Genomic DNA, 15,484 nt, shown 5'->3' on the forward strand with positions numbered 1-15,484 from the left:
TGGATAAAGTTTGCACAGTGCCTAGGAGGCCCATCTCAAGGAGTATCAAGAATCAGATGATCCAATGGCAGCCATGTCATAAACTTGAAAGGGATCTGTTTCAACACCATAGTCCATCAAAGGTCTGTCTTCCAGTTGATCATCATGGTCATACACAAAATCAAGAATCTCAATCTGTCCCTTCCTAATGTAATCCCAGATAAATTCTAGACGATTTACATACTTCAGTTTCCAGTATAAATTGCATAACACATCAAAAACTACATGAGCGCATCTGCAACAATTAGTTCTAATGAATTATTTGGATCAAAATGAAAACTCAGCTTAATACTCACCCTGCACTCAAGAAGAAACGACCAAGGGTTGCAAAAAATAGTCTTGACTGAAGCCCTGAATGTAGGAAATACACCACCTGAAGCCTTTCCTTAAAAGCCAGAGGAATTTATTCATAGATCAACCACGAAGTAGACACACCGAGGTAGTTTTCACTCCTTTGAACGGAGATATGAATGTAAACAAGACAGTAAGGCCCTTCAGGTATTTCATTTGAGATCTTATCGTAAACATATTTTTGTAACCTTTGTCCACTGACAAGAGGAGCTGCAGACATAAATATAAACTTCATCTCTTAGTGGAAGGCATGGATAATCTGAAAAGGGAGATATATGGTAGAGTCCAAATTTTTATTATTGATTTATTTAACATCCTTCAAAAACAATACATAGTTCATATAAACAGAAAACATCCCAATCTGAACTGAATTGAAATAGCAAACATGGAATGGCAATAGGTTCAATGGAGCAATCAGTTAATAGATAGAACTCAACCGCTAACAATCCACTTTGGAAACAAACCACCTTAACACAATAAACTAATTCGACTGAATTTTTAATGTGCCAACCAATTGGTAAAAAACATTGAGCTACAAGAGGTGCCATTACCAGATAGCTTAATAAACTTATCAAACACAATAATCCTTTTGTAGTATCGATTAATAACCATAAAAACTAAAACCTTAAAAGTCTACTCTGGCAATTTCAAGATGGCTCAAGGGTCACTAAAATATAGTTGTATCCTCGTGGTAAAATGGAAAATCGAATTGTTCATTGATTTCAAGATGGCTCAAGGGTCACTACAATATAGTTGTATCCTCATGGAAAAATGGAAAATGAAATTATTCATCGATGCCATGGAATTGAAATAGTGCTGGCATAGGTTGAAGATATGGCACAGTGCTTGGATATAGATACAAAGAAGAAAGAGGAAGAATATATTGCAAAAATGTTAAACAAGACCTTATATTATTATGCACGCAGAAAATAAAACCACAAGCATAACAATTCTGGGAGAATTTATGCAGTGGCCACTGCAATAGATGTATAGATGAAGATACAAAGGGAGAAAGAGGGGAAGAGAAAAAACCAAATTCTATGTATTAGATATGGAAGAAAACTCTTAGCCCAACACCAATAATTTCTTCACTCTACAAGCAATACGAACTCTTAAATATGTTTTTTGTCCAATATGATGTCTTAAATATATACTACTATCTGAAGCATACTTTTCATAATATGATCTTACCCTATGCCTTTCATGGCTTTCCTCTAGTTTAGTGCACATGCTCTTGCAAGATGGACTTGATATAGGCATCATACAAGAATCATGGGAATTATTAATGAACATAACAGATCCCAGGGGATGGGTTTGACCAAATCACTAGGGTAACAATTCAAACTAGGTTGCTTGCCAGTATCATTCAGATAATCAATAGCAGAGCCATTCAGTATGAGAGTAATAGTATATGATTTATAAATGATGTTCACTCATAGCCACCAAAAAATCATAGTATCTACACTCCAAAATTAGAAACAAAGCCCAACAGGCAACTTTTTGAACTTCCAACTTTGAGGGGAGGCTTTCCACTTGTCTATTATGCACCCAGGGCATGGTGGGTGATTTAATCCTATATCAGACCCCTTCGAGGACAGTAGACACAAGGTACAAACAGTAATCATGTTTCAACACCATAGTCCATCAAAGGTATATCTTCCAGTTGATCATCATGGTCATACACAAAATCAGGAATCTCAATCTGTCCCTTCCTAATGTAATCCCAGATAAATTCTAGATGATTTACATACTTCAATTTCCAGTATAAACTACATAACACATCAAAAATTGCATGAGCACATCTGCAACAATTAGTTCTAATGAATTATTTGAATCAAAATGCAAACTCAACTTAATACTCACCCTGCACTCAAGAAGAAATGAGCAAGGGTTGCAAAAAACAGTCTTGACTGAAGCCCTGGATGTAGGAAATACACCACCTGAAGCCTTTCCTTAAAAGACGAAGGAAGTTCTTCATAGATCAACCACAAAGTAGACACGCTGGGGCAGTTTTCACTCCTTTGAACAGAGATATGAATGTAAACAAGACAGTAAGGCCCTTCAGGTATTTCATTTGAGATCTTATCGTAAACATATTTCTGTAGCCTTTGTCCACTGACAATTGGAGCTGCAGACATAAATATAAACTTCATCACTTAGTGGAAGGCATGGATAATCTGGAAAGGGAGATATATGGTAGAGTCCAAATTGTTATCGCTGATTTATTTAACATGCTTCAAAAACAATACATAGTTCATATAAAAGGAAAACATCCCAATCTGAACTGAATTGAAATAACAAACATGGAATGGCAACAGGTTCAATGGAGCAATCAGTTAACAGACAGAACTCAACCACTAACAATCGACTTTGGAAACAAACCACCTTAATGCAATAAACTATTTCGACTGAATTTTTAATTAAAAAACATTGAGCTACAAGAGGCGAAATTACCAGACAACTTAATAAACTTATCAAACACAATAATCCTTTTGTAGTATCGATTAATAACCATAAAAACTAAAACCTTAAAAGTATACTCTGGCAATTTCAAGATGGCTCAGGGGTCACTACAATATAGTTGTATCCTCGTGGTAAAATGGAAAATCGAATTGTTCATCGATTTTAAGATGGCTCAAGGGTCACTACAATATAGTTGTATCCTCATGGAAAAATGGAAAATGAAATAGTTCATCAATGCCATGGAATTGAAATAGTGTTGGCGTAGGTTGAAGATATGGCACAGTGCTTGGATATAGATACAAAGAAGAAAGAGGAAGAATATATTGCAAAAATGTTAAACAAGACCTTATATTATTATGCACGTAGAAAATAAACCACAAGCATAACAATTCTGGGAGAATTTATGCAGTGGCCACTGCAATAGATGTATAGATGAAGATACAAAGGGAGAAAGAGGGGAAGAGGAAAAACCAAATTCTATGTATTAGAGATGGAAGAAAACTCTTAGCCCAACACCAATAATTTCTTCACTCTACAAGCAATACGAACTCTTAAATATATTTTTTGTCCAATATGATGTCTTAAATATATCCCACTGTCTTAAGCATACTTTACATAATATGATCTTACCCTATGCCTTTCATGGCTTTCCTCTAGTTTAGTGTGCATGCTCCTGCAAGATGGACTTGATATAGGCATCATACAAGAATAATGGGAATTATTAATGAACATAACAGATCCCAAGGTATGGGTTTGACCAAATCACTAGTGTAACAATTGAAACTAGGTTTCTTGCCAGTATCATTCAGATAATCAATAGCAGAGCCATTCAGTATGAGAGTAATAGTATATGATTTAAAAATTCTATTCACTCATAACCACCTAAAAATCATAGTATCTACCCTCCAAAATTAGAAACAAAGCCCAACAGGCAACTTTTTGAACTACCAGCTTTGAGGGGAGGGTTTCCACTTGTCTATTATGCACCTAGGGCATGGTGGGTGATTTAATCCTATATCAGACCCCTTCGAGGACAGTAGACACAAGGTACAAACAGTAATCATGTTTCAACACCATAGTCCATCAAAGGTCTGTCTTCCAGTTGATCATCATGGTCATACACAAAATCAAGAATCTCAACCTGTCCCTTCCTAATGTAATCCCAGATAAATTCTAGAAGATTTACATACTTCAGTTTCCAGTATAAACTGCACAACACATCAAAAACTGCATGAGCACATCTGCAACAATTAGTTCTAATGAATTATTTGAATCAAAATGAAAACTTAGCTTAATACTCACCCTGCACTCAAGAAGAAATGGCCAAGGGTTGCAAAAAATAGTCTTGACTGAAGCCCCGGATGTAGGAAATACACCACCTGAAGCCTTTCCTTAAAAGCCGGAGGAAGTTCTTCATAGATCAACCACAAAGTAGACACTTCGGGGCAGTTTTCACTCCTTTGAATAGAGGTATGAATGTAAACAAGACAGTAAGGCCCTTCAGGTATTTCATTTGAGATCTTATCGTAAACATATTTCTGTAGCCTTTGTCCACTGACAAGAGGAACTGCAGACATAAACATAAACTTCATCTCTTAGTGGAAGGCATGGATAATCTGAAAATGGAGATATATGGTAGAGTCCAAATTTTTATTGCTGATTTATTTAACATGCTTCAAAAACAATACATAGTTCATATAAAAGGAAAACATCCCAATTTAAACTGAATTGAAATAACGAACATGGAATGGCAACAAGTTCAATGGAGCAATCAGTTAACAGACAGAACTCAAACACTAACAATCAACTTTGGAAACAAACCACCTTAATGCAATAAACTAATTCGACTGAATTTTTAATGTGCCAACCAATTGGTAAAAAACATTGAGCTACAAGAGGTCCCATTACCAGACAGCTTAATAAACTTATCAAACACAATAATCCTTTTGTAGTATCGATTAATAACCATAAAAACTAAAACCTTAAAAGTCTACTCTGGCAATAATTTCTTTACTCTACAATCAATACGAACTCTTAAATATATTTTTTGTCCAATATGATGTCTTAAATATATCCTACTGTCTTAAGCATACTTTTCATAATATGATCTTACCCTATGCCTTTCATGGCTTTCCTCTAGTTTAGTGTGCATGCTCCTGCAAGATGGACTTGATATAGGCATTGTTTGGTCAATTTAGTGTGTCCTAAATTGCTATTTAAAATGTCAATCCGGGAGTCGTAAACTGGTGAAGTGAAGTGCACTGTATGTGTAAGATAACCAATTTCTTAATCTTTTGTCGTTTTTGAGTTTTTAGTTTGTTTTTGGGTTTATCTTCTGTGGATTCCCTAGTGTGAGATGGCGAAATTGAAAGTCAAGTATGGATGGTAATGGTGATTTCTACAATGATTTTCCAAACTTCAAAGTTCTCAAAAAGAAGGTTTCAAACTGACTATGATGAAATCAATTCTCAAAAGGAAATAAATGTACCAAAACAGTGAACTAGTGACAATGGCCCAGTATCCTTACTGCTGTATGAAAAAGAAAATAAAAAAATAAACTCAAAGCAACTCAAAGATTGAAAGCAAAGCAAACTAAATCACACTACTTCAACCCACATTCTGACCCTTCACCTTTCGACTCGCTCCGGCTATAGGAAGTAATCATAAACAAGCCGAGTAATATGATATCTAAATTGCAGGAAATCAAATTGCATAAAAGGAAACTAAGATTTAACTACTCATTCATATTTCAATTCTTGAAAATGACATAAGTAATTTAATCTCTAACTTGCAGGAAAGCAAACTAAATCATACTACATCAAATAATATCCTGATTCCTCACTAATTGAGTCACTTGGCTATAGAAAGGAAATCATAAACAGACGAGTAATATGATATCTAAGTGGTAGAAAAGTAAATAAGCAAAGAAAAAATGAAAGAAATGACAATGATGGAATTAAAACTCAGTAAATGAAAATCAACAGAAAGGACAAGATGATCTCATGTTAGTAGTCATTAAAAATATGTAAATTTGCCCGGGCTGCCTACAAAAACCTGTAAGAAAAGCACTGATCAGCTAACAGTTATGAGAAAACATAAAGGGAAATATGGACAGCAATGAACATCAGAACAACGCAATATATACAAGCAATGATTATAAAAACAGTAAATGAAAGCAAGTAAGAAACTATACAGAGCCTTGGTGTACAGGGGCCCTCTGCAACCTCAGCCAGTCAGTACTCAGTCACAAATCGAATTCAGGAATGTTGTCTTCTCATATATTAAAGTGCAGTAATAAGACAAAGTAAAGCATAGTACAGTGGGCTTATAACAACAGTCAAAATTACATCTGAAAAGCTAACTATCCAGCATATACCAACGCGTTATTTATAAGTGAAAATGCTGCAACTAATTCCTAGATTCTACGCTGCCAAAGAGACACGTAAATCTCCACGGCCTGAGATCTAGCGTTATGGTAATCATGACAGTTAAATCCATGGAGTGGTGGCTGCTCGATTCAGTTCACGGGTTGATCTACAGGTGTGCCAATACCTCTATAAATTGAGGATCATGCCACGCAAACCTTCACGTGGGCAAAACAGAGCCGTGCCACCGCAAGACTCTTGGTTTGGCCCTTCCTTTGACCGTCTTTGACCATGACCATTTATGAGTGATTTGGCTGAACTGAGGGGACACGCTCCATGTACATGTCACTTACAGCTTGCCCATGTGGCTGGTTTCTCCATTGGACACCTGTAACATAGTATTTAACAAAATGGTTGCGGAAACTTGAGCTGGTTGCGGAAAGTGACAAGTTTCTGCAACTGCTTGAACAAAAATCTAAATCAAACAACAGTCATAAACATAGTTAGGAAACCATTTCATAAGCTCTTTTTAGACTAATATGCAATGATTTGACAGCTTGGTGGATGAAGTAAATGGAAAAGAAGGTTGAAAAGGTATATAGGGAAGTGCAGGTTTGGGACTCAACATACCCTCACTGTGAAGGTGTTGCATGTCCTCATGCAACCAAAATTTAGTCATTCCCCTCTAATCCATATGTTCTGAAGCTTCTGCTAGGACATCTAGCCCTCTTTTCTTCTTCTTTGGTGCTACCACCATCCTGGGTTTCCTTATTAGACATCTGAATTTGAGATTGATCAATGCTCTGCTCAACTTTTTGCATTTTTTCTTCAGTTTCTTGTTTTTCTTTTGCCATGGTCCCAAATGAAGCATAGTGTTATCATGAATAATTTTATCTAATTTGCTCTGCTCCTTGAGTGCTTCATTTTCTTGCTTGATATGCCTGTTTAGGACGTCTAATTCAAATACCTCCTGTTTTAAGGACTGAACTTGTGCATCTGGTGGCAGAGTGGTACTCGGACCTGCAGCTGATTTTTGTAAAGATTCCAAGTAGTCATATACCTCTTATTGATTGGGATCTACTTCAGGTGTCTTTCTTGGACTGAGTTCAAAATCTTGTGGAGGAGGAGGACTGCTCTCTAGCTCTGGCCGAGAAGGGTTTTCATCATGTGGAGGACTAGTTTCAATGCTTGGCTGAGGACGAGGTGGACTACGACCAGCTGGAGGTTTCTCAGGTGTCTCTCCACCCAAGTCAATGAAGTGGGGCCATTTTATTTGTGTTTTACTCCCCTTTCCTCTTACCCTGGTGCTTCTCCTTAAGTATGGTGGACTAGTACTCCTTTCTTGTATACTCTGTTTCCCTTTTTCCTTTTTCTTTGCTATGGCAGCCTGTTCTTGAAGATGCACTAATCTCTCTGACAGTGGTTGATAATCCTCTTCTATGGATGGCTCAGGTGATTGGTAGACTTTTTGGATGGTTCTTTTGCCTTTCTCTTTTCTCTATTTCTTGTCTTTAGTTCTGTTCTCTTTTTCTTTTTGACCAACTTCTTGAGTTTCTGTAGTAGGGGAGTCTTGGACTATGGTACTTTTTTCTTTTCTCCTACTTTTTCTTGGTGTCTTTGGTGTACTACTTTCAGAGGCCTCAGATGGCTCTTGAAAGTAGTTTCTTATCAAGAATTGTTCCCAGGTATCTTTGTTTTTCTTTAGTTGGTCCTCAATGAGAATTTTTACAAGTCCATGATGATATAGATGAGGTTCTATATTGCCTATGTGTTTTTGGACTGTAATACTCATCTTCTTCAAACTCAACAGTAAGAAATAAGGCAAATTAAGAGTCTGATTCTCTAAGAAATTCATCAACAGTCTAGCATGGTACATGTACATTGAACCAAAGCATCCTTCGCAAGTGACAAATTTTTGGATAACTAACAACAGACTGGCCCATTCTTCCTTCAATGCATGAACAAGAATTCCTTTAGTAAACACAGTGGTGTCCATACCTGGGTTTCTTAGCATAATTCTCCATGCCTGTTCATCCAAGCTTTTGTTTTTGAACCATCGCTCACCTTCCTGGGGTAAGCCTGTGGCAGCTGCTACTGTTGTTTCAGTCACCGTGAGCTTCAAGTCTCCAATCTCCACCATTTGGCCATCAAAAGACTGTGCAAAAGATTTGGTTACCTCTTTATTATAGCCTTTAAACTTTTGGATGAAGCGTAACCATTTGGCTTTCTTCAGCAAATCTTTTGCTTGAGGGTAACCTTCTAAATATTTCGGTCCTTCTGGTTCTGCCCTTAGTAGTTTTCCCATTCCTTCCTCTGTTTTGGATTTCAACTGAGGATTCAATTGCGTGTGAGGTTTTAGCAGAGGGAAGGTAGCTCAGTTGCAGGGTTTATGGTAAAATACAGTGGCTGCAATCGGTAGTAGGTAATGGGAATGCTTCAGATTACAGGCGGAACAAAGGATGAGCAGTCGCAAATGAGTTCACAAATTGAAATGCGTGTATGTGAAGAGGATGATCTTAATAAAATGGTAAGTGAACGGAGTGGAGTCGAGATTTTTTTGAATTAACGGCTGCGTATGAAATATCACACGTTTTAATGGATGGCTGCGGGAAATGCGGTGGAGAGGAGCCGTAATGGGATTGGTCACATCTCATGAGTACAGGTGGTAAATGAAAGTGCAGTCAACTTGAGTTTAAACCCGAAAATCAATCATGAGACCGTTAAGAAATGAATGCATGGTGTGTGGAGTAATATCGTGGAATAGGAGTGGGTAATGGAGCTATCGTACCGAATCATTGCACATAGTAGAACTTTTATGGTTTGATAACTATGCATAATCATGACTTTAATTGCTATTTGAAAAAAAAATTGCTCATACCTTTGGAAACTTTGTCATTTCTTGCTCATAGCTTTTAACCAACTGCTCTTCCTTGATGTCTTGGAGATGCTCCATGTCTTCATAGCATTTGCTCAATTACACCTGCATTTTCATGATTACTGCACTAACATTTTGACTATGAATTTGAAAAACAGAGTGGTGGTAGCTGCGGAAATCGTTTCTGGCTGCGGAAACTGGGACAACACCCACTTAGCTGAACAAAGATAGTTAGAAAAGAACTAACTGAGTGAAAATAGTCCTGAAAGGGACTTTTATTGATGAAATGAAAATGAAATGAGTGGAATGGAGTGAAAGTGAAGCGGAGTGAAGTGGAATGAAAATGAGAATGAGATGGAGATGGAGTGAAATGGTAAATGAGGTGGAGTGAAGATGGAAAAAGAAGGAGAGGAGAGATTTTTTATTTTTATTTTTATTTTGGAAAATATAGAGTGTCAGGTGTCCCTGATTTTCACTCTATATTTTCTGTATAAGACCGCCAATCTATGATTGGTTTTCAGGCTTATACAATTTTTTTTTTTTAACTGAAAGAAACAAAGGCTAGGCTGGTGGGGAAGAAGGATTCTTCTCCACCAACCTTATTGCAGAATTCTCTTGGAACATTTTGACAAATTCCTCTTTTGAGAGTGGCTTATGATAAATTTTCAATTGGTGGCCATTCACAATAAGAGGAGTCTGAAATTCATCAATGGTCTTGATTCTTACTACTCCATTGTTAAAGACTTTGTCAATCTCATATGGCCCAAGCCAATGGGTCTGAAATTTACCTTTGAAGTCTTTAAACTTGGAATCAAACAATAGCGCCCAATCTCCCTCTTGAAACTTTTTCTCTTTGATATATCTGTCATGCCACTTAGCTCTTTGATGTTGAACTATATCAGTCCTTAAAATTGCTTCTTGTCTGATCTCATCTAGCTCATTCAGCTGCTCCATTCTGTGCTTTTGGGCTTCTGATAGATTCATCCCCAACTGGACTGCCATCTTGAAAGTCTTGACTTGAAACTCAATGGGGAGCAGGACTTCTTTCCCATAAACAAGTTCATAGGGAGAATGTCCTGTTGTATTCCTCCATGTACTTCTGTAGGCCCACAAGTCTTCAGGAAACCTCTTTGCCCAATCTCTTCTGTGTAGATGGACAGTTTTGGTGATGATTCTCTCAAGAACTTTGTTTGTAGACTCCACTTGGCCATTTGCTTGCGGATGGTAAGGAGTAGATTTTCTGTGCTTGATTTTGTATTCTTCCATCAGCTTCTCCATCAAGTTAGATGTAAATTGACTTCCCTGATCTGTCACAATTTCTCTTGGGACACCAAAACGAGTAAAAATATCCTCATAAAGAAAATGAACAACTGAATTTTCAGTGGCAGAAGGCAATGCTTTTGCTTCTACCCATTTAGTGACATAATCAGTGCATACCAATACATACTTCTTCTATTTAGATGGTGGATTAATGGGTCCAATGAAATCTAAAGCCCATTTTTCAAATGGTTCGATGAGTACTTGTGGTTGTAATGGCATTTCATTTGAAAGAGTCGGTCTCCCAACTCTTTGGCAGCTGTCACACCTTCTGACATATTGTTTTGCATCTTTGAAAAGGAAAGGCCAATAATGTCCTAAAGAAAGGATTTTATAGGCCATCCTTTTGTCAGCAAAGTGTCCACCGCATGGTGCATCATGACATGCCTTGAGGATGTCAGGCATTTCATCTTCCCGAACACATCTTCTGATCACATAATCTAGCTCTGTTTTAAACAATTCATTAGAAATCCATGAATAATTCGAACTCTCTTGAATAATTCTTCTTTTTTCACTAGGAAATAAATGTGGAGGTAGCTTCCCTGTAACCAAATAGTTAGCAATATCTGCATACCAAGGAGTCTTAGTAGTTACTGCAAATAAATATTCATCTGGAAACTTATCCTTTGCAGGAGAATCTTCATTAGTATTTTGGATTCTAGACAAGAAATCAGCTATTGTATTTTGTTTCCCTGGTCTATCCAACGCAGTAATATTGAATTCTTGTAAAAGTAAGAGCCATCTTGTAACTCTTCCATTAGTAACAGGTTTGTTCATTAAATATCTAATTGCAGAATGATCAGTATGGACAAAAGTTTCATAGCCTGTTATATAATGTCTAAACTTATTGATTGCATGAACAACAGCTAAGAACTCTTTTTCAGTCACCTTATAGTTTAACTCGGTGGGAGTCAAATTTCTATTGGTGTAGTAAATGGCATAAGGAACTAAATCCTTTTGACCCAACACAGCTCCTAGAGCTGTATCTGAAGCATCTGTAGAAATATGGAAAGGAAGTTTCCAATTTGGCCCTCTCAGAATGGGTGCTTCAGATATTCTTGTTTTCAAAGTTACAAATGTGGATTGACAATCAGGATCCCATTTGAATTCACAATCCTTTGTAAGTAATTTGAAGAGTGGAGATGCTATCTTGGTGAATTTTTCAATAAATCTTCTATAGTATCCAGTAAATCCAAGGAAACTTCTAACATCTTTCTGACAATTTGGAATAGGCAACTTGGAGATGACTTCAACTTTTGACCTATCAACTTTAATCCCATCCCCTGAAATATGATGTCCTAAAACAATCCCTTCAGTAAACATCATAAAGCATTTTTCATGACTCAATGAAAGGTTTGTTTCTTTACACCTTATAAGGAATTTTTCAAAATTCTCTAATGCCTCTTCAAATGAATTACCATAAACTGCAAAATCATCCATATAAACCTCTACACAATCATGGATTAGATCGGAAAAGATTCATAGTACCGCCCTTTGAAATGTTGCGGGTGCATTACATAATCCAAAAGGAAGTACTCGGTAAGCAAAAGTTCCCATGGACAGGTAAATGTGGTCTTATCCTGATCTTCAGGTGCTACCTGAATCTGATTATATCCACTAAAACCATCCAAGAATGAAAAATACTTTTTTCCTGCTAAAGTATCTAATACCTGATCGATAAAGGGTAAAGGAAAGTGATCCTTCAAAGTTGCTTTGTTCAATTCCCTGTAATCAATGCATACCCTCCATTTACCATTCTTTTTAGGTACTATAACCAAAGGATAAACCCATCGGCTATATGAAATTGGATAAATGAAGTTTACATTGAGTAATTTTTGAAGCTCTTCTTTCACTATCTCCCTAAGGTTTGGATTCATCCTTCTCTGAGGTTGTCTGATTGGTCTACTGTTTTCCTCTATGTAGATGTGATGAATGCAAGTCTTAGGGTCAATACCTTTCATATCAGTATACTCCCATGCAAATGTAGTAGAATGTTTTTGCAAGATTTTGGTTAGCTCTCCCTGTTGTGATCTTTCCAAGTTTTTTTTGATATTCAATGTTTTACCTGGAAAGATCTCAATGGCGGAACTACCAAAATCTTCCATAGAGAAAAGAGACATTTGTCTAGATTATAGATACTCAATGTCAGAATCTAACTGAAATTGTGTGTTGTCATATTCTGAAGATGTTTCAAGATTTTCTAATGTGTTCAGAATTTGACTATCTTCACTGATTTCAGAAATGGTAAAGACAGGTTGTATAGTATCCTCATCATCAACCCACTCATTATCTCCTATTTCTGTAATTGTTTTTGCTGGAGGATACAGATTGAATTTCTTTGTTGAATTACCATCAGAAATATACATATCCCTAGACCTACAACTAATAAAAACATCAACTGTGGCTAGCCAAGGTCTTCCTAAGATGAGAGGGTGTCCTCCTAAATTACTCTTGGGAGTTAAAATCATGAAAACTACTGGATATTCCCAAGAGTCTAAGGAGACCGAAATGTCTTCTAATACACCATCTGGTTTGATAATTGATCGATCTGCAAGTTGCAGTAAAGTAGGTGTAAAAAGAAGATTAGGAAGTTTCAGTTGTTCCATAGTTTGTCTACTCATAATGTTGATAGCAGCCCCTAAATCAATCAAAGTATTTGGAATTTCTACCCCATTGATATGTGTTTTGACAATTGGACTACCGGGATCTACATACTTCTGCGTAGTAATTTTTCCCATCATGATATCTGCAATTTTTCCTACCAGGTGGATTCTTCTTGTATCTCTTGGTTTCCTTCCTGGTCTTTTAAGACTCAACTCCTTTATTGCTTTTTCTAGAATAGGAATGTCTCTAATGGCTTGTAACAAGGGAATCTTGATACAGACATTCTTTAATTCATCTAGAAAATCATAGTCAGGCAACAAGATTTGTTTTTCCACCCCTTTGTCAATTTGTAATCTTTCAGGAAAAGGAGGTGTGGATGAAGGTGCAGGTTGCTCATCTATAGGATTTGTGGGGGTTGATTCTTTTTATTTTTCTTTTTGAGTACTTGGGTTTTGAAGAGATGCTTCAGAACCTTTATTGGCTTCAAGAGAATCTTCCTCAGAAATGCTTTGATTTTGGGCATCTATAGAAGGTTTATCTAAAACTCTACCAGATCTGAGTTGTACATCATTGAGAGGAACAATCATATAGGTAGGAAATTGTTGACCTTCTACCATGTAAGCATTTTGAGGGTTTTTATTGTTGGGGTTTGGCAATGGCTGGGAAGGAAGTTGATTTGGCTTCTGTTGGAATGGAAGCAAGAGTTGAGAATTTGGATTCTGTTGAGAAGGTTGTTGTTGTTGTGGAAATGGAAATGATAGTTGTGGATTTTGATTTGGAAGTTGTGGAGCTTGTTGGTTTTGAAAAGATGGAGGATATTGATAAAATTGAGCAAATCTCCCATAAGGATTTTGCATACCTTGTACCCATGATTGAAAAGGATTTTGAGGTTGGGACCAAGGTTGTTGCCAAGGATTCCAATTCGATGGGGGTTGAAAATTCATAGAGTTGTTAAACCCTTGGTTTTGTTGCCCCTGCCAAGGTCTCCTTGCAACAAAACAGAGAGACTCAATTGTATTTGGATCTTCTTGAAAGACAGCTTTAAGTCCAGGAATTGAAGGACAATACTTGGTCTCATGATTCTCTGAACAAATCACACATGTTTCTACAAATTTTGCATCCAAGGGACATTCCCTTAAAGCATGTTTCTTTCTACATTTTGGGAAAAAGATGGCCAAAGCTTCAGCTTCTACTTTCTGCTTGTTTTGTATTTTAAGGGTGTCTAGTTCTTCACTAAGACTCCCTAAGATATCAGTTTTGAATTTATCAAGCATGTTGCCAATCTCAGCCCTACTTACTGATCCAGTTGCAGATTTGTTTGCTCTAATGAGAGAAGGATCTCTAGGCCCTTTTCCGGTTTTAGATTTTCCCCTTGAGAGATGGACACATAGCTCTGCTATATCATGAAGTGAAAACTGAGATATATCTCCTTTTCCCATCATGTTCAAAATGTCTATCCATTCATCTCTAATGGCTTTCAATAGAAGGGCTTTCAAAGTTTCCTCATCTAAGTTACTTATTTTTGCTCTTTTCAGGTTGTATTGAAATCTTTCAAGTAAATCCTCCAAGTTTTCATCCTCTCTTTGCACCATTTTGAATACTTCATCCTTGTGATTGGTGGGCATACAATAGTCCATGTATCTATCCAAGAATGTTTGTTTCATATCATTCCAAGTCCTAATGGATTGGGTGAGTAATCCCATAAACCATTTCAAAGCAGCTCCTTTCAATGTTGAAGGAAACAGTTTGAGTTTTTGAGAGTCTTCCAGATAATCATAAGTTCAACACATGACCTCAAACTCAAATAGAAATGTTTCAGGATCCTCATTTCTTAACCCATGAAAGTTTGGGAGGATAGATGGTGAAATGTTTTTCATTGTTGCTCGAGAATCCTCATCGACTATAGGAAATCCGAATGAGTTGTCCCCATCCCTATTTCCCCCATTGTTACCTCTACCTCCTCCATTGTTTCCTCCTCCTCCTCCTCCTCTACCTCTACCTCTACCAAATCCGTTTACTACCTCCTCTGTCATGATAGCTTCCTCAGAGACTTCAAAGTCCTCTGGTTCCTCTACTAATGGCAAACGAGGAGGAATTTCTCCCTCTTCTACCTCAGGTGATTCTACTTTTTCAATTACAATGTGTCTCCCTGTAGAAGGAAAGAAAGGATCTTTTCCTAATTCAGATTCGATGGATGGTGTGGGAGAGTCTCCTAATTCAACTACTGCCTCTTGAATTCCAGGAATCCTAAGGCTAGGAGTGTGAGTTGGAGATGATGGAGGTGTCTCTTCTCTATTTCTTGAAGTAGATGGAGTTGTAAAAAATCGAACTCTTTGCCCTAGCTAAAAACCTTCCCCTAGAATCTCTTGCTCTATGCATGTCATTTTTTTTTTATTTTTTCTTCAAGTCGGGCTAATAATTCTCTTTCTGATCTTCCAGGTCACTCTAGGTGCAAAAAGAGAGCATACTC

At 37.1% G+C, this 15,484-nt stretch overlaps 1 protein-coding gene across 1 annotated transcript in view; it reads right to left on the reverse strand.

Annotated features, from left to right (window-relative positions):
• Window positions 1-3,913: 3,913 nt before the first annotated feature.
• LOC149209664 (uncharacterized) overlaps window positions 3,914-15,484 on the reverse strand; it is a 29,162-nt gene continuing 17,591 nt past the window's right edge. The window contains exons 3-4 of the mRNA XM_089398698.1: window positions 4,156-4,420; window positions 3,914-4,061 (exon numbers count right to left, since the gene is read on the reverse strand). Coding sequence (XP_089254824.1) covers window positions 3,914-4,061; window positions 4,156-4,420 — 413 coding nt within the window. The remainder of the gene's footprint in view (window positions 4,062-4,155; window positions 4,421-15,484) is intronic.

The sequence above is a fragment of the Pinus tabuliformis genome, chromosome 1_2 (genome assembly GCF_031772625.1).
Source record: "Pinus tabuliformis cultivar Carrire ecotype Pingquan chromosome 1_2, CPIR1, whole genome shotgun sequence".
In the NCBI taxonomy this organism is placed as follows: Eukaryota; Viridiplantae; Streptophyta; class Pinopsida; order Pinales; family Pinaceae; genus Pinus; species Pinus tabuliformis.